This window comes from Oncorhynchus clarkii, chromosome 6, assembly GCF_045791955.1.
Source record: "Oncorhynchus clarkii lewisi isolate Uvic-CL-2024 chromosome 6, UVic_Ocla_1.0, whole genome shotgun sequence".
In the NCBI taxonomy this organism is placed as follows: domain Eukaryota; kingdom Metazoa; phylum Chordata; class Actinopteri; order Salmoniformes; family Salmonidae; genus Oncorhynchus; species Oncorhynchus clarkii.
The window spans coordinates 31,930,520-31,949,528 of record NC_092152.1 but is presented as its reverse complement, the minus strand read 5'-3'; the positions used below and the strand labels follow the sequence as shown (position 1 = coordinate 31,949,528).

The 19,009-nt window shown below is 41.8% G+C and overlaps 3 protein-coding genes across 5 annotated transcripts; 2 read left to right on the top strand and 1 right to left on the bottom strand.

The window, feature by feature from the left end:
* Window positions 1-515: 515 nt before the first annotated feature.
* LOC139410982 (glutamyl-tRNA amidotransferase subunit C) lies at window positions 516-2,361 on the top strand. 2 transcript variants are annotated; one of them, XM_071156732.1, is made up of 6 exons: window positions 527-915; window positions 1,019-1,069; window positions 1,191-1,360; window positions 1,612-1,715; window positions 1,835-1,902; window positions 2,040-2,361. In XM_071156732.1, the coding sequence occupies exons 1-5, from the start codon at window positions 718-720 to the stop codon at window positions 1,894-1,896; spliced, it is 585 nt and encodes a 194-aa protein (XP_071012833.1). In that variant the 5' UTR covers window positions 527-717; the 3' UTR covers window positions 1,897-1,902; window positions 2,040-2,361. The 2 variants fall into 2 exon arrangements, with proteins under 2 accessions (XP_071012832.1, XP_071012833.1); XM_071156731.1 differs by having other exon boundaries at window positions 516-915; window positions 1,835-2,361.
* On the bottom strand, window positions 2,354-11,987 carry LOC139410981 (serine/arginine-rich splicing factor 9-like). 2 transcript variants are annotated; one of them, XM_071156730.1, is made up of 6 exons: window positions 11,784-11,962; window positions 10,917-11,048; window positions 7,646-7,822; window positions 3,450-3,655; window positions 3,134-3,306; window positions 2,354-3,052 (listed from the first exon to the last, which is right to left on the bottom strand). In XM_071156730.1, exons 3-6 carry the CDS (start codon window positions 7,801-7,803, stop codon window positions 2,813-2,815), a joined length of 777 nt encoding a protein of 258 aa, XP_071012831.1. In that variant the 5' UTR covers window positions 7,804-7,822; window positions 10,917-11,048; window positions 11,784-11,962; the 3' UTR covers window positions 2,354-2,812. The 2 variants fall into 2 exon arrangements, with proteins under 2 accessions (XP_071012831.1, XP_071012830.1); XM_071156729.1 differs by lacking the exon at window positions 10,917-11,048 and having other exon boundaries at window positions 11,784-11,987.
* Window positions 11,988-15,262: 3,275 nt separating this feature from the next.
* On the top strand, window positions 15,263-16,475 carry LOC139410980 (polyubiquitin-like). The gene is made up of 2 exons (XM_071156728.1): window positions 15,263-15,375; window positions 15,841-16,475. The coding sequence occupies exon 2, from the start codon at window positions 15,850-15,852 to the stop codon at window positions 16,318-16,320; it is 471 nt and encodes a 156-aa protein (XP_071012829.1). The 5' UTR covers window positions 15,263-15,375; window positions 15,841-15,849; the 3' UTR covers window positions 16,321-16,475.
* The last annotated feature ends 2,534 nt before the right edge of the window (window positions 16,476-19,009 follow it).

Below are 19,009 nucleotides of genomic sequence, written 5' to 3'. Positions count from 1 at the left end.
ATCATTTAAAAAAATGCATTTAAATCTCTTGTTTGCAATAACTTTTTCATGGATTGTCATACAAACATTAAACAAAATGCAAATTATTCTAAAAAGGTCTGGCTTACTTTTACAACCTTTTATTTGCATAAAAAAGTGTTGTTTTGAAAGAAATACTTCAAATTATAAAGAATGCATTTCAATGTCTTATAAAATATTTTATTCGAAATGTAATAGAATCATCAAACAAAATGGAAGTGATTTTAAAAACATGTGGCCTTACTTCATAATGTTTGATTTGCATAAATAGTCGTGTTGATTTTGTCCGTGTAGAAAGCATCTTGTCTGTTTGATTGAGGTCAACCATGAAAGTAATTTTACTGTCAACAGAGAAGATCCTTGACAAAGAAAATTCTAGGGAGAATCTCAATTGAATACTCCTCGCGTCACCTCCTTCTCAAAACCCATTGGACGAGAAAGCCAGAGATCCCGTCCCTCTGACTTTCTCCTCCAATGGGTTTTGAGAAAAAGCCGGTAGTATGTAATTGATAGACTTTGCTAGCTAGCCAGCTAGCTGTTGACTGATATTATTTTTGAGTTCCAGGAATCAACGGAGACGCTCATAAAATCTACCTAGCCATTGTTTAGTTTACTAAATTGACTAGCTAGCGACGCACAATTTCATTGTGATAGGAATTACATAGGCATTTGTAAACTAGCTACATTAGCCAGCATAACATGTATGTCGTAGTGAATTATACACGAAGGTTACAGACCCTAGCATTTAATCTAGGGCCTTCGTGCTACCACCAAGGCGTCACAAGAGTTTCCATAACGTCACAGGACCGAAAATCCAGGCAAAACTTTAGCTGCTTTCGTTGGACTCATCTGATAACTTTAGTACATCAATATAGTACCCGAATTAGCAACTCTAAGGTAGGCTAACTAGCTAGCTAATGTACAGTACAGCATATCGTACACATGTGGACTGTGGTTGCAGTTTCTTGTTGTATTGCCCATGTTAATTTTTCAATCCTAGGTGCCCAGAGTAGCAACATGGGAGCCTGTATTGGAGAGCCAGCTACCCCCAGTTAGTATACTGTACTTTGTTAATGAAGTGATTTTTATTAGCTTGTAAATTAAGCCAGATCAAATGGCTAACTGTTAGTGACATTGATAAGTTCTAACATCTAATAAGCATTTTCTTACAGCCTTGCCAAGTTCCTGTAGACCTTGTTGACAAATTGGAGCGACTAGCCCTGGTGGATTTCCGCAACCAGGAGGGGCTGGCCTGTCTGGAGAAAGCCATCCGATTTGCAGATCAACTCCATGTTGTTGACACAGATGGGGTTGACCCGATGGATTCAGTTCTGGAGGAAAGGTTAGACTCGGGCCAGGCAGATCCTGAAGCAGCCCCTAGCACTTCAGTGTTTGAAGGAATTGGGTAGTGGTAAGCCATTGGAAGTGTTTAATGGAAGGTTTGGTGGAGCAATCACATTTTGCTTACTGCCCTATCCAATTGCTTCAGATCTACAAAGACTGGGTAATTTTTGGAGAGGGAACCAATAGTTACCTACCTAACCTTAAGGTGACTTGTTTAGCCTCACAGATTGAAAACCCTCTGTTCTGTAGGGCACTGTATCTGAGGGAGGATGCCATGGCAGAGGGGGACTGTGCAGAGGAACTGCTCCAGCTCTCCAAAAACACAGTGGAGGAGTACTTTGTGGCACCGCCAGGTGAGTATCTTGGCTACTGTTTTATCAGCTCATGAATTAGTTACTATCATTGTTCATTCTGAAGGCGGCAGTACCCCATTTTGTATATCATGAAACTTAAATGGCTCTTTTCTCTGCAGGTAACATTCCACTCCCGAAGAGAGAGGAGAGATCTGCCATGTTTAAGCACTCCGAGTTCTGATTCAAAGTATGTGCTCCGACTTTGCTGACAGCTAAATTTGACTGTGGTTTTCCCACCCATGTATCTTAAGATGAATGCACTAAGGAGCTCTGGATAAGAGCGTTTGCTAAATTAATGACTGGATACTGTATTTCATTTGACAGACCTCTGCAAAGAAATGCATGGCTAAATGATAAAGATTGACCAACCATCAAGAGGGTCAGGGCTTGGCATGTATTAAGGCACCTTCAAACCAGACAAACTGAAGCTAAATCAAAGAAAGATCCTCCAGTGTTGTTGATCTGTGTGTGTACTGTATTCTCTGAACAATATGTAGTGTCATTATGTTGAAAAAGCAGAACCATAACTCCCAATGGTACATACTTTGTGGGTGCTCTGCAAATGATTATCAAGGACTAAAGAGGCAGCCAATGAATGTACAATTCATGCATTCAGGAACTAAAACAAATAAACATACTAAGAGTCCTCACTTTATTTGAAAAAAATACCACTTTTTTTTACAAAGATTATTTTGAGAACGGGGCAGGAGAAAGAAATAATTTCATTCTCACGTAAACTAAAAAAGAGGAACAAAATTGAGAACACTTGCGAGGCAACCATCTACAAGGCAGGGCAGGCTAGACAGGCTCTTACAGAAACATGATAAAAATAAAAAATAAACTACATTAAAGAGCTGTATTATGTTGTATTCCTCTAGTATGCAGTCTCCTTCACAAATATCCCTAACCAGCCATATCCTAGGTCTGAGAATGAATCAATGAGAATGTGAGGCAAATGCAGATCTACCCATCCGCTCTGTCTACACCATTTAAAAAGTCCTCTGGAGACAGTCCTCATAGTGGAATGCACATGACATACTTAAAAAGCAACACAAAATAAAGTAAATCGCCAGTCTTGGCGCCCTCCGGTAGGTAGACTATCGGTAGTGACGAGGGGGTGGGCTGCGGCTTGATGGGCTACGGTGTGCTGCAGAGGGGCGACGTGGAGGGGGGCTATGGCGAGACAATCTACGAGCAGGGGGCGACTGATAACGAGGGGGTGGAGAGCCGCGACCTTGATAAGCGGGTGAGTACCGTCCCCTGGATCTGGAACGGGACCGCGAGCGTCCTCTGCTGCCCCCCATCTCTCCATGGACTCGGATAGATGAAGTCTCCCCCTGAAAGATGTCCATGTCAGAGAATGTCCTGAAAACGCATTCTTAAACACTGTATAGCTGAGGATCTGAGTGTTTAGTTACCTGGTGTGATCTGAACTCTGTCCTGTCCAGGCGCCGCATGGCATACTCCATGTCCTCTCTGCGCAGGAACTCCACCACCCCTTCACCATCCCGCTGAACATCTGTGAAACAAACATCTCCAGCCTCCCTCATGTGATCTTTCAAGTCTTGCCAGCTCCCAGTCGGAGGTAGGCCTGTGGGAACAGAGACCAAAACATTGAGAACTTTGGCCTTTCTAGGCAACGCTCAACAATACCAGGGTACATCTAACCTGCTGTAAATGGAAGGAAGAGGAGCTTTGAATAAAAAAACAAAAGCACAGACCTTATCCACTTACCAGTCACAATAACTCTGAACTCTGATCTCCGAGTAGGAGGCCCAAACCTCCCTTTAGGACCACCGGGACCTCCGTCCCCACTCCCTCGACCACTACCACCCATAGAACCGTTGAATTTAGAGGAGGCAGAGCGAGGGTGCTCAACGCGAAGCTTGCAGTCTCCAAATCCATAACCATTCCTCCCATAGACTGCATCCTCGGCATCCCTGATACATAAAGACATGTCAATTTGATTAACACATTGCATATGTGAGTCAGTCTATTTATCTATCTATCTTAGCATCCCATTAGTGGAACGAGCTTCCCCCTAACGTCAGGACAGCAGAGTCCCTGCTCATCTTCCGAAAATGTCTGAAACCCTACCTCTTCAAAAAGTATCTTACATAAACTAGATAGACTTTTCCACTTCACAATAACAGCACTTACAGTTGAACAGGGCAGCTAAGTCCCTGCTAGAGCAGCCCCGGTCAACTGTAAGTGCTGTTATTGTGAAGTGGAAACAATAGGTCGATCTATGAGTGGAAGGGGAGAGAGGGGTAGAAGTGTTTGTGGGGGAGGGATGGGGCGAGTATGCATCTGTTGACTGACAAAACACAGATTTAGCTTATTATTACGCACAATTCATCAACTGGGAATTAATTAAGATATACAGTACCAGTCAAAAGTTGACACCTACTCATTCCAGAGTTTTAATTTATTTGTACTATTTTCTACATTGTATAATAGTGAAGACATCAAAACTATGAAATAACACATGGAATCATGTAGTAACCAAAAGTGTTAAACAAATCAAAATATTTTTATATGAGATTCTTCAAAGTAGCCACCCTTTGCCTTGATGAATCATGCCTTCAAGGTTGAATTGCTGCAAAGAAACCACTACTAAAAGAACGCCAATAAGAAGAGACTTGCTTGGGCCAAGAAACACAAGCAATGGACATTAGACCGTTGGAAATGTGTAATTTGGTTGGATAAGTCCAAATTTGAGATTTTTGGCTCCAACCAGTCTTTGACATGCAGAGTAGGCAAAAGGTGACGCTGTCAGTGATTGCTGGTGACGCTGTCAGTGATTTATTTAGAATCCAAATAAATGGATTCTTTGACCAAGGAGAGCAATGGGTGCTGCATCAGATGACCCGACCTCAACCCAATTGAGATGGTTTGGACCGCAGAGTGAAGGAAAAGCAGCCACCAAGAGCTCAACATATGTGGTAAAAAAAAAAGCATTCCGGGTGAAGCTGTTTGAGAAAATGCCAAGAGTGTGCAAAACTGTCAAGGCAAAGGGTGGCTACTTTGAAGAAACTCATTTTGATTTGTTTAACACTTTTTTGGTTACTACATGATTCCATGTGTTATTTCATAGTTTTAAACGTCTTCGCTATTCTACAATGTAGAAAACAGTACAAATAAAGAACCCTTGAATTAGTTTTACTGCTATTTTATGTACATATACACATGGATCAAAAATATAAAACGCAACATGTAAAGTGTTGGTCCCATGTGTCATGAGCTGAAATAAGATCCCAGAAATGTTCTATATGTGCAAAAAAACTAATTTCTCTCAAATTATGTGCACATCCCTGTTAAAGAGCATTTCTCCTTTGCCAAGATAATCTATCCACCTGACAGGTGTGGCATATCAAGAAGCTGATTCAGCATGATCATTACACGGGTGGACCTTGTGCTGGGGAAGGTAAAAGGTTTCTAAAATATGCAATGCCATAGATATGTCAAGTTTTGAGGGAGTGTGCAATTGGCATTCTGACTGCAGGAATGTCCACCAGAGCTGTTACCAGAGAATTTAATGTTAATTTCTCTGCCACGCCAGCTCAGGACCTCCACATCCGGCTTCTTCACCAGCAGGATCGTCTGAGACCAGACACCCGGACATCTAATGAAACGGAGGAGTATTTATTTCTGTAATAAAGCCCGTTTATGGGAGGGGAAACTAATTGGCTGGGCCTCGCACCCATGGCTGCACCCCTGCCCAGTCATGTGAAATCCATAGATTTGGGCCGAATACATTTATTTTAATTAACCATTAACATACATGGCTCATTAATCTATATGTTCTAAATAATGATCCAGGCTTCTTTGAAAATATATAACAATTTATTGAGTTACCAAGCAATACGACTCAGTTATTATGGTGGGAGATTAAAATACGGCTTAAAATACGGGTACCTCGATGGACCATAAAAAGGTAATCACACTACAAATTATCACCCTCGTGCACTTAAGGAAATCACAAATATTATGGATATGTTGGAACTAGTCAATATATGGAGGCTTAAATATCCTGACCTAGTGAGATATACATGAGAGGCTCAATCAAGTTGGTCGTCTTGACTATGTCATTTTCTCTGGCACCAAAAGTTTTAAAAGTGTTGATGGGGAGAGAATGCAGTCAGACCGTAATTGGTGTACAGATTAATCATACAAAATATCCACGAGAGTGAGGATATTGGAAATGTAATCAAAGCCTACTGGATGACAACTTGTTTCGAACCAAGAATTTATAACAGACTTTATTCTACATAACATAGGTACTAGAGGTCGACCGATTATGATTTTTCAACGCCGATACCGATTATTGGAGAACCAAAAAAAAAAACCTGATTAATTAGCCGATTTAAAATAAATGTATTTGTAATAATGACAATTACAACAATACTGAATGAACACTTACTTTAACTTCATATAATACATCAATAAAATCAATTTAGCCTCAAATAAATAATGAAACATGTTCAATTTGCAAAAACGTGTTGGAGAAGAAAGTAAAAGTGCAATGTGTGCCATGTAAGAAAGCTAACGTTTAAGTTCCTTGCTCAGAACATATGAAAGCTGGTGGTTCCTTTTAACATGCATCTTCAATATTCCCAGGTAAGAAGTTTTAGGTTGTAGTTATTATAGGAATTATGGGACTCTCTCTCTATACCATTTGTATTTCATTAACCTTTGACTATTGGATGTTTTTATAGACACTTTAGTATTGCCAGTGTAACAGTACAGCTTCCATCCCTCTCCTCGCTCCTACCTGGGCTCGAACCAGCAACACATCGACAACAGCCACCCTTGAAGCAGCGTTACCCATGCAGAGCAAGGGGAACAACCACACCAAGTCTCAGAGCGAGCGACGCTTGAAACGCTATTAGCGCGCACCCCGCCAACTAGCTAGCCATTTCACATCGGTTACACCAGCCTAATCTCGGGAGTTGATAGGCTTGAAGTCAAACTGCGCAATGCTTGAAGCATTGCAAAGAGCTGCTGGCAAAACGCACTAAAGTGCTGTTTGAATAAATGCTTACGAGCCTGCTGGTGCCTACCACTGCTCAGTCAGACTGCCCTATCAAATGTACCGTGTCTGTAAAATGTATGTATATAGTACATATAAACTGGAACTAGAAGCCTAAGTATCGCTGTCCTTTAGTTTAGGTAGGGTTAGGGGGAAAAAAACAGTAAATTATGCAAACAATTACTTTGATAGAACCCACAATATTTAAGCTAAAAACATATTGAATAAAAGAGCAGTCCTATAGCATAACCTCTGCTTCTAATGACCATTTCACAATGGAGCAAGTCACAGGTACTTCCTGTTTGAGCTTCTGCTTGTAAACAGGAAGCAGGAGTAAGGAGCCATGATCTGATTTAACGAATGGCAGACAAGGGAGGGCCTTGTATCTTGTTTATGGGTAGAGTAACCACGGTCTAGGACTTTATTGCCCCTAGTTGTGAAGGAGACGTGCTGATGAAAGTTGGGAATCGTGTGTCTTAATGAAGCGGAATTAAAATTGCCGGCGACAAGAAAGGCAGACGCTGGATGCAAGTTTTCCTGATTGTTTATAGCCTCATACAGTTCAATAAGTGGCAGCATGTTATATGTCATGATAACATCTAAAATATTTTGTGAAAATAAAGTAAACGCCAAAAGAATCACAGAATAACAAAGTCGGTGCGGAGTTCGCAAAACGGTGGCAATCCAGCACGCTGCCATCTTTTCATTACTACCGAGTTCAGGGAAAGTGTACTTGCTATGACATGTGGTTGTCTCATCTAGCCATCTTAAGGTGAATGCACTAATTCAAGTCGCTCTAGATAAGAGCATCTGCTAAATGACTAAAACGTCAATGTAAATCTGGTCTTATTGGTCAACGAGTAAGAATGCCATTCATGGACATGGACGTTTATCTTACCGTGGATCTTCAAAGCGCACAAAGGCAAAGGGAATAGTGCCTCTGTTGTTCTTCAACTCAATGTCTCTGATTTTGCCATATTTGAAGAATATATCCTCAATGTCCCTCTCTTGCACATCAGCTGGAAGGTTACCCACGTAGATCCTGCCATCTGCCATGATGTTAACAGAACTGATCCTGATGGAAAAAGAGAGAGCCTTATCAATACTGAACACTCCCTGAACTCAAATGTATGTTTTGACCCCTAATTTCTGCCATTCATAAATGCCCAAAAATAGATTACCATTACAAACAACCCCCTACAAGTACATGTTATCAAGACTGCAACATATACACAACTCAGATACAGAGCTAGCTATTAAATCAAACACCAACCCACACCCAATGGTTCAACCACCAGGGCCCGGTTTCCCAAAAGCATCTTATGACGAAGTTCATCGTTAGAACCTTCGTAGGAGCATCATTAAATATCAAAGCTTCCACAAAACCATCGGTATTAACTTTGCACTTAAACACCCGTAATCTAACGCCTGCCTCAGACCACTCGTAGAAACGCTAACTACAGTGGGGCAAAAAAGTATTTAGTCAGCCACCAATTGTGCAAGTTCTCCCACTAATTTTCATCATAGGTACACTTCAACCATGACAGACAAAATTAGAAAAACAATCCAGAAAAACACATTGTGGGATTTTTTAAGAATTTATTTGCAAATTATGGTGGAAAATAAGTATTTGGTCACTTACAAATAAGCAAGATTTCTGGCTCTCACAGACCTGTAACAACTTCTTTAAGAGGCTCCTCTGTCCTCCACTTGTTACCTGTATTAATGGCACCCGTTTGAACTTATCAGTATAAAAGACACCTGTCCACAACCTCAAATAGTCACACTCCAAACTCCGCTATGGCCAAGACCAAAGAGCTGTCAAATGACACCAGAAACAAAATGGTATACCTGCACCAGGCTGGGAAGACTGAATCTGCAATAGGTAAGCAGCTTGGTTTGAAGAAATCAACTGTGGGAGCAATTATTAGGAAATGGAAGACATACAAGACCACTGATAATCTCCCTCGATCTGGGGCTCCACGCAAGATCTCACCCCGTGGGGTCAAATATATCACAAGAACGGCGAGCAAAAATCCCAGAACCACACGGGAGGACCTAGTGAATGACCTGCAGAGAGCTGGGACCAAAGTAACAAAGCCTACCATCAGTAACACACTACGCCGCCAGGGACTCAAATCCTGCAGTGCCAGACGTGTCCCCCTGCTTAAGCCAGTACATGTCCAGGCCCGTCTGAAGTTTGCTAGAGAGCATTTGGTTGATCCAGGAGAAGATTGGGAGAATGTCATATGGTCAGATGAAACCAAAATATAACTTTTTGGTAAAAACTCAACTTGTCGTGTTTGGAGGACAAAGAATGCTGAGTTGCATCCAAAGAACACCATACCTACTGTGAAGCATGGGGGTGGAAACATCATGCTTTGGGGCTGTTTTTCTGCAAAGGGACCAGGACGACTGATCCGTGTAAAGGAAAGAATGAATGGGGCCATGTATCGTGAGATTGAGTGAAAACCTCCTTCCATCAGCAAGGGCATCGAAGACGAAACGAGGCTGGGTCTTTCAGCATGACAATGATCCCAAACACACCACCCGGGCAACGAAGGAGTGGCTTCGTAAGAAGCATTTCAAGGTCCTGGAGTGGCCTAGCCAGTCTCCAGATCTCAACCCCATAGATACCTTTGGAGGGAGTTTGTGAAAGTGTGTTGCCCAGAAACAGCCCCAAAACATCACTGCTCTAGAGGAGATCTGCATGGAGGAATGGGCCAAAATACCAGCAACAGTGTGTGAAAACGTTTGACCTCAGGTCATTGCCAACAAAGGGTATATAACAAAGTATTCAGATAAACTTTTGTTATTGACCAAATACTTATTTTCCACCATCATTTGCAAATAAATACATTAAAAAATCCTACAATGTGATATTCTGGATTTTTTTCTCTCATTTTGTCTGTCATAGTTGAAGTGTACCTATGATGAAAATTACAGGCCTCTTTTTAAGTGGGAGAACTTGCACAATTGGTGGCTGACTAAATACTTGTTTTTGCCCCACTGTACATGTTAAGTGTGTTAAGTGCTTCCGCGTAAACATAAAATCACATGGTTTACCCGTCTCTCTGTGACCGCTGATAGAACAGAAGTTTACAACAATTACGAAGTTGCCAATGTCGTTGCAATTGATACAAACAAGCGAAGTATAAAAACATCGGTTCATTTGAAGCATGACTGCTTTAAAATAAACAGTAGGCTATAGGTTTTTTTCAATCATATTGAAACGCACTTCATGTTAAATCAATTGAGTTTTATTTTGTTACATGTAGGCTGTTGTCTAATTTGTCACAATATCTTTAATTATGTGTAGCCTAACGTATGCAATGTGCCACCAAATCGGTGATTTGTCATTTTTATTGAGTAAGCGTTAGAATAAGCCGCCTTAATATTTGCAGCCGTATGTGGTAATGTCTCTAGAAGCGGATCCGTCGTCAGTATTGAGAAATAACTATTATGTTTAGGAATTATTTGAATGGAGAAAGCTGATCTGAGAGCAGCGCTCACCTTCTTTCGATCCTATCGATCCTATGTTCTAACTACGCACTAGGCGACCATTCTCTAATTTTTTTACCACGCTAACTAGGTAAATCAGCGTGGTGCTTGGGAAACGGTTGTTACATTTTCGGCTGCTGTAGGAATGACGCAACATTACGCCTAAATTCCATCGCTATCAGAAAACCGGGCCCTGTTGAGACGAAATCCTAGCCGGACAATAGTGTCTCATTGCGGCCCGCAATTCGAGGAGTTCCTGTATGTGGGCATTCATTCATCTGCAGGAACGCCCCCCACTAGCATCCCATCGGTTCCGGCTTTAACAGGCTTCCCACTCCCTCGAGCACGCAATCTTCAAACTTGTGCGACACTTGACATTCTGGTTGTCTATTTGTGACCTAGCTAGCTAGCGGTTTCGCCCCGGCCCCCCGTGGAAGTGCGGGAAAGCATTGCCCAACAGGCGGAGGTGAAGGACACTGCCTACCAGTGTCCTCTACCAATAATAGACTAAAGAAGCCTAACGCGGTCTGTTTTTAAAGGATAATGGGCCTGTCAGCCAAATACTCCAGCTAAACGTGGATACATTTTCAATTGCAGTACGGTTCTAAAAACAAATATCTGCTTTCATATCACATCAAAAATGTATCAAAAGCTAAAGATACACTTACTGTTTTAACCAGTTTTAACACAGTTGCAGCAGACAGTATTTTTCAGTCACAACACGTTTGTGGCGTCTGTCTTCCATTTACACACCGGTGTTCCGAGACACAGAACTAGCACCCGTCTTCCATAAATAAGCGCTGTAAACATGGAAATATGGCTGTGTGGGATACCCTAACCATATAAAAACCTATAGTAATTAAACATTTGTTATGATTTCTCGATAATATGACAGATAAGTTCCTTATGTTCCCAAACCGTACAGTAAGAGATGTTTGGTAACGTTTACAGAAAGCGGGGAGCTCTTAACGAAACTCCCCAGCCAGAAGATACGATCACCAATATATAGGCGCTAAAGGTAGTGTATGTGAATGGGCTACCGCCACCTAGTGTATTGGAGCGCCCCCGTATGATGCCCATTTTTAAAAATGGACCAATAGAAGTATAAAGAGGGGTTCCTGCATATCCAGGAACGCCCTGAATTGCGGGACGAAATTACACCCTTCTCGGCTCAGGTAGCTTGCTACGCTAAAACTAGCCTAGTTATTCATGTGATGTTTCATTTAAAAAATGGTAACATGGCTGGGGGCGGGATACAGTGGTTAGCTAACTAGTTTCAATATTTCAAACATAACACGTTTCATATCGCCTCGTGGTAGTTACCTGTCTGGATTCCCAATCTGTACTCACATGTAAAACCCAGATTAGCCCATTCATTCATTACCTAGCCAGCAAGTTGTCGACAACAAATGGCTAGTAGCTAATGTAACGTTAGCTTCAGTTGCAAGTTAGCATCTAGCTAGCTAACAAGTTAGCCTAGCTGACTCGTGTGCCATGTTTTGGGTTTGCAGAAGAGTACACGATAGTTCACCTACCTTGCTGTGTTGCTGACCAGACCTGCAACCCCCGTGGTTGCTGTGATTATTTTATAAAGCTCGTATAATGTTATTTCTCGCTTATCTCCAGAGATCGGTACCCTCAAACCTTTGTCGGAGGATCTCTGCGCTTCTTTTAGCTAGTTAGGCTAGCCAGTTCCATCCACTGACTTCCGGTTCCGTCAAAAACCACCTACCATATCCAGCAGGTGGTGCCCCAGCACACAAATTGCACTGTTTTTTGTCTGCATGTTTTCTTCTTCGTGTGGTTTTCCGGCAGACGAGACGCAATGGTTGATTTTTGGTGCCTTTCACAGTTCGGAAAATGCATTGCACATTTGTTCACGAAAAAGGGAAGTGGATGAAAAAAGAAAATGACCATAGCAATAAACGCTAAGAACCCAACCTTACCAATGCACAAACTGTTCGGGTCACTCTGTACTGGCCTACTACTCACAGGGACCCTCTCAGGGACCCTCACCCTTTCCCCACCATCCGTTACTTTCCTCACTACCTCAGCAAGCATGACACTTTCTGCACTGCTCTCACCCTGGAAACTTCAACCTGTCTCACTCGCACAGGACATTTCTGATCCCCAGCAATATGGCCGCCCTAAAAATGTAAACACTGCGCTTTGAACACCAAAACCACACTCTCCTTTGAACTATGCTCTCCTGCACAATTCACACCTCAGAATCTCCCTCATTCATACTGCTGCAACATGACCATAAACTTGGCACCTGAAACACAATAGTGGGTTCGTGAAACAAAAGCTCTCACAGGATAACTGATATACCCTAGCATGACTTTATCTGGCAAAAACTACATCAAAACTCAGAAGAACAGACAGGGTCTCCTCAGTCTGGCGCTCCCCACCGGGTCTGCGTCTCACCAAACGGCGTGCATCACATACACCAGGGATCCTCAACTTCAGTCAATCCACCTCAACACTACCCCTGTTATCACTCCTTTCAACTGCGCTCTGCTCCAGAGAGAAAAGCAGGCCACAGCTTTCGTTCTGAGTCGGGAAACGTGAGTCCACTTCTGGATGCTTTGACCAAATTGACAGAACCCAACTCCTTCTTTACCCAGCCTGATTCCACAAACTTTTTTGATGCCAAAAGGCATGGATCCACTTTGTCCATGAATCATACTCCTAAAGGGCAGAGTCATCTCAGGCAATTTTCTGATCATTGGTGTGAGGCTTGGTAGCCTTCACCTCACCTGTTGGCGCAGGCTTTTCCTCTTCACTTCTGTTAGGTTCAATTTGAGAGAGTTCACTCTCTGTCGACTGTTCAGGGTTTTCAGGAGCGGAACATGGCATTATCTCTCCTGTACTTGACTCAAAGGAGAAAGTACTCTGCTTGTATTTCGCAGATGTCGGTTTGGGTTTGAACCTTGCACCCTTTTTTTTGTGCCTCACATCACCTAGTCATTTGCCATCTTGCCTTCTTTCAGTCGTCAGTCTCAAAGGTTACATCCGTTTCCAAAACACTGCCTCCATTATCTACCGGCTGCATGTCATGTTTTGTATTTGAAACAGTACCAAACTAAAACCTGAGATATTTTGGTTTGTTTGTTTTTAGTTTTTGTTTCTTGAGGCCTGTCATGCAAATAGAGTCCGCCTGAAAATTGTTGTCCCCCCCCAGGCCCCTTGAAATGTCTCTGAGACCCCCTGAGGCTCCCTAGTTGAGAATCACTGTTGTAGTGTAAGTATGCAATACATTTTCTTTGGTATACCTTCCCAATCTGACATCTTAGTTAAATTGGATCGTCTTACGCCATGACTGTAATTGCTGCTAAGTCATATGGCTAAAAATATGAACACCCAAGCATTCTCTGCTCTCATTGCTTATGACATAAATTAGAATGACCAATAATTCTGCCTCAAGGCACATCTGTAATGTAAAATGACTTTGTATTTTACTAACAGGACATCAGCGGTGAAAGGTGTCCTCACATACTTAGTGAGAGAATAGGCTAAGCTTCATGGGTTGGCACAGGAAACAACAACAAACTCTAAACACCTATACTTCTCAGAAGTCTACACCTGATTGAACTGCTTTTAACACCACTTCCCTCAGCTGACATGGCAGACATCAGTTTTGACTCATTAGAATTACATCAGTCAAATGCACAGAGGTCATTGACCCCTGTAATTATCCATAGAGGCAGAAATGAAAGAGGAGAACATAAGTTACTGGAGAATATAGAAGTAACTGTACATTCACTGGTTACTGTTTGTACTAGAGAACATCTGGCGAATAACTTTGGGTACAGTCTGACTAAGATGTGTAATCGGAAAGACATGATTCAACTACTGACAATATAAACATGTGTTGACATCATTTTGGGGAGGATGAGGCAGGGTATAATCTTTTATTTGTATTGCTGTTAAAATTCCCTCTGCACTCACAAAGGTATATATGTCTGACGTATCACAGTTCCTCATCATTGTCTGTATCATCTGGGCCTGGGTTTTCCCAATGAGGTTGGGTTTCATTGATAATGACATTAGGTTTCTCTTTCCTTTCTGGTGTTTGACATATCTGTGTTGAAAAATAGGGAATTATATAGAATGATAGGGAATGATCTAGAACCCGGTTCAATGGTAGGGAATGATCTAGAACAGGGTTCGGCAAAAGGCGGACTGCGGGCCAAACCGGGCCACTATAATTGTTTTGGGCTCCCCAAAGTTTTAGGTCAAAATAAGACAACAATCATCAGGAAATATGCAAAAATCTGTTCACCAAATACTCCCACGAATAGAAAACTAGATGTGATCGTGTTTCAATGTAATCAAAGTATGAAATTATTTTTATTTATAAATACAATCTAATTTTTGGCTTAGTTGTGGTCAATTTGTAGTGTACAAATTATTATAATTATGATCTGACATCTGGATCATCCCCTCCGACAAAAATCGTCCGGAGGCTGAATCTATATAGTTGCCTACCCCGATTTAGAAAAATGAATTATATGGAATGGTCTAGAACAGGGGTGTCAAACTCATTTTACCCCGAAGGCCGGCTGACATCAAAAAAATATATTTCCTTGCCTCAAAATTATGAATTGTCGATGCTCCCCGGCTCTCTAGTGAATATTAGAGAGCTGGACAGACAGTCAAGAAACTGCAGTTTAATTTTTAGTCACCGGCGGGCAGGATTAGAACCCCTCGCGGTCCGAATGTTTGACACCCCTGAGCTAGAGTGATCTTTGTGAATTTCAGTGTGATATGCATCAATTAAATCAATATTGGGCATACTTTGAATGGGGGCAAGTTGCCATTGGGCAATATCAAATAAACAATGTATTGCACTCAACTTTCTGCAAACAGCAGCAGACTACACCATTATTTTATAATAGAAACCGAAAGCTGCGCGGCAGAGGCGGGAAAAACGAATCTCAATTTGAGGGGCGGGGCAGATCAGATGTTATATACATAGACTGCTCAGATGTACACTGACAGAACTATCACTATCTTTCATCGGATAAGTTTCAATTGTCAGCATACGGATTTACTAACAGTATTTCTTAAAACAAACTTGCAAGACTTCACAACAACAACATCTCAACAATATCTACTGAACATGTAAGTCATTTTCCATTATTAAGCTACAACAGGCCTATTTTACAGAAATGTACTGGAGAAAAAAAGCTTAACAGCATATCAAGCAAATTATCTTAGAATTTGTTAGTTATTACAATGGGCTGAATAAATGGTAATGTTAAAGCCTGTAGGTAAATATAAAAGTTGTAATGCATTGTACAGTATAACTTGTCATGAGTGTGTACGACTGACTCCCTTATGTCTTTCAATCATGTCATAATGATTGTCATTATATACCAGCCATTTGAGTCAGCTGAAATGTTGGATAGAGACAAAACATGACATATTGTTAGCCTTATTATAAGGATCATACATGCTTTTAACAAGTTATAAAGCATTACACCTGTAGGCTTTAAGTAAAGTGTTACTAAACTAATTCATTCAAAACATTCAATTGAGCTACGCTAATGTAAGGCCAAATAAATAATACATGAATTCCTCTTTCAGATATCTATCATGGAACTCACTATAACGCTTTTGAACGGGAACTCACTTCCCCTGACAGTTCCGCCACACACCACCGTGGGGTCTCTCAAGAGTTTGATTCAACAACACTTTGAAGTGGCCACAACAAAGCAGAGGCTGTTAGGTGTCAATGGGAACAACATCAGTCTCAGCGATGATTCAAAAACTTTGAGCGACTATGGCCTGCATTCAGGATCTAAAGTGATGGTGCTGATTACGGAGCCCGCTCCTATCCAGGTGTTCCTGAAAAACGAAAAGGGCCAGACACACACATATGATGTGGTGCCTGGTGAGACTGTAACCCAGTTCAAAGCCAAGGTACAAAACAAGGAGGCAGTCCCTGCCAACCAACAGAGGCTGATTCATGAGGGTAGGCAGCTCGAGGATGGCCAGAGGCTGGAGAACTACAACATCAGAAATCAAAGCACCATCTATCTGACGCTCCGTCTAAGGGGAGGCTGAAGAAACCCAGTATCGACCTGAAACCACCTGTCACATGAAGCCCTTAACTTATTATGCATTCCATGTCTATAGAGAAAAAGCAATCAATCTTGAACAAAAATGTGAATTGTTCTACATTTGTATTCAATTGTAAACTTTAAATTAAGCATGGCTGATATAGGCGTATATTAATGAGATTGTTATCAAGTAATAAACATGTATAAAACTAAAACTGTCAACCATCATTTTCATGGCTCCAACTCAAAAGAAAAGACAAAGCAACATAAGGTACTGGTCAGTTTCTTGTCCGTTGTGCTATTGCTCTCTTATTTGACATGATAGAGACAGAGCAGTAACATTTACAGTTGAGTTTACTCAAACTGAGACAAGGCAGTCCACATGAGGAAACTACAGGCCGGCCTTGTCAGCAACATACACAATGTTTCATGGTCTGATGAAAATCCTAAACGTTAAACGTTCAGATGGTTTTAAATGAGTTTGATTCAAGGCCGTAACAGTTACTATTATTCATTTCCTACAGCACTTTTGCTTTGCTTCATCTTAAACTATACAAATATAAATGTGTATCTATGAAGAATAGGTAACATGTATTTACCATTGCTCAAACCAAAATACACCTTGGCACAAAGGAAGCATACTCAAGTGTTTCAATTAATAAAATATTTTAAATATCAGTTAGAATACAATTAAGACGTATTATTTCAGTTATAGGTTATTTTGCATGTGAGCAACACATTGAATGTGTTAGGATTTCGTTAGTTTTGCACCTTGTGTAGCATTTGACCAAAGTCCTAAACACCCCCCCCCCCCAGTCAATTTGCCTGGTTGTACCAGCTTGCTGCACTGGCATTCACAGGCCAGCCCTTGTAACATTATGTAACTCCTGAGGCACACACACAGGTGCCCTCTTCATTCAGTCATTTGGGAGAAGATCTTGGGAGGCTTCACTTCCTCACAGATGCAAGCTAAGCATTCCAAAATAATGCCACCAATTTGGTAAACAGCACTCGAAACTGAAAACACAAAAACACAGATTGGCAACAGAGCACCACGGTATATTCTAAATGTATGCATCCTTAAAAGAAAAGCCAATGAGAACTGCTCACCTGTACAGGCACATAGTTGATGTTGATGAACTGGAAGGGGGTCCACACTTTCCAGTTCATCTTCAAGGCAGGCCAATAACTACTATTCACCTTTCTCTGGAGTCTGCCCCCCTCTTACCCTAAAACAGCATTAGAATGGATTCAAATGCATGTACAGGCATGACAATAGCTGTCTGTGCCCAATAATGTTTGTCCCATCTTTTGTGCTACTAACATATTGTGCTGCTGCCATGTTGTGTTGATAGAAGACTTCCCAAGGCCAAGAGAATGCCACTGAAAAACACGTAGACAGTTTATTTGTTGTCATGGTGATGGTCAGAGTTGAAGAAAGTTTTCTTTAAGTGAATTCAAACAATGTAACTATGATAAAAGCAACTGTTGTCAGGAAAGACAAGGGGGGTTCTCAGAGCAGAGGCTGATTGGCTGAAAAGACAGAGAGAAAAGTGGAAAGGTCTTGGCAAAGGACACATTTACCTTGGCATAGTTTGCAAATCAAAGTAGCCCCATATTCTTACGAGTCAACCACAAACAGGGTTGGGGTGTAATTGATTACATGTAAACTGAAAATACAGATACTTTTGAAAAACTAGATGATTTCTTCTCAGATTACTTTGAAATTCAGAAAGGACATTAGCAAAAAAATACATTATGAAACCTTTATTTTCTCAATAACATTCAATTTAATATTGAAAGAAGTTGCATGTGGGGCCTCCTGAGTGGCGCAGTGGTCTAAGGCACTGCATTGCAGTGTTGCGGCGTCACTACAGCCTGGGATCGAACCCAGGCTGTGTCAATGCCGGATGTGACCGTGAGTACCATGGGCGGCGCACAATCGGCCCAGCGTCATCCGGGTTAGGGGAGGGTTTGGCCGAGGGGGCTTTGCTTGGCTCATCGCGCTCTATCGACTCATTGTGGTGGGCCTGGCGCCTGCAGGCTGACTTCAGTCATCAGTTGAACTGTGTTTCCTCCGACACATAGGTGCAGCTGGCTTCCTCAGTCTCGCACTCCCCTCCTGGTCTGCGTCTTACCAAACGGCGTGCATCACAGACACCAGGGATCCTCAACTTCAGTCGATCCACCTCAACACTACCCCTGTTATCACTGCTTTCAGCTGCTCTCTGCTCCGGAAAGAAAAGCAGGCCACAGCTCTCGTCAGTCTCAAAGGTTACATCCGTTTCCAAAACACTGCCCCCATCATCTACCTGCTGCATGTCATGTTTTGTATTTGAAACAGTACCAAACTAAAACCTGAGATATTTTGGTTTGTTTGTTTTTTGTTTTTGTTTCTTGAGGCCTGTCATGCAAACAGCGTCCGCCTGAAAATTGTTGTCCACCCCAGGCCCCTTGAAAAGTTTCTGAGACCCCCTGAGGCTCCCTAGTTGAGAATCACTGTTGTAGTGTAAGTATGCAATACATTTTCTTTGGTATACCTTCCCAATCTGCCTTCTTAGATAAATTGGAGCATCTTACGCCATGACTGTAATGGCTGCTAAGTCATATGGCTAAAAATATAAACACCCAAGCGTTCTCTGCTCTCATTGACATAAATTAGAATGACCAAGAATTCTGCCTCAAGGCACATC

What these genes read in the sequence shown, in the direction of transcription:
- LOC139410981 (XM_071156729.1), bottom strand. Translation starts at nt 7,803, where the DNA reads ATGGCAGATGGCAGGATCTACGTGGGTAACCTTCCAGCTGATGTGCAA. An exon ending in GTGCGCTTTGAAGATCCACG is followed by an intron (nt 3,656 to 7,645) that starts GTAAGATAAACG and finishes TTTATGTATCAG; the next exon opens with GGATGCCGAGGATGCAGTCT. An exon ending in CAGAGTTCAGATCACACCAG is followed by an intron (nt 3,053 to 3,133) that starts GTAACTAAACAC and finishes GACATCTTTCAG; the next exon opens with GGGGAGACTTCATCTATCCG.
- LOC139410980 (XM_071156728.1), top strand. Translation starts at nt 15,850, where the DNA reads ATGGAACTCACTATAACGCTTTTGAACGGGAACTCACTTCCCCTGACA.
- LOC139410982 (XM_071156731.1), top strand. Translation starts at nt 718, where the DNA reads ATGTATGTCGTAGTGAATTATACACGAAGGTTACAGACCCTAGCATTT. An exon ending in CCCGAATTAGCAACTCTAAG is followed by an intron (nt 916 to 1,018) that starts GTAGGCTAACTA and finishes TTTCAATCCTAG; the next exon opens with GTGCCCAGAGTAGCAACATG. An exon ending in TGGAGAGCCAGCTACCCCCA is followed by an intron (nt 1,070 to 1,190) that starts GTTAGTATACTG and finishes ATTTTCTTACAG; the next exon opens with CCTTGCCAAGTTCCTGTAGA.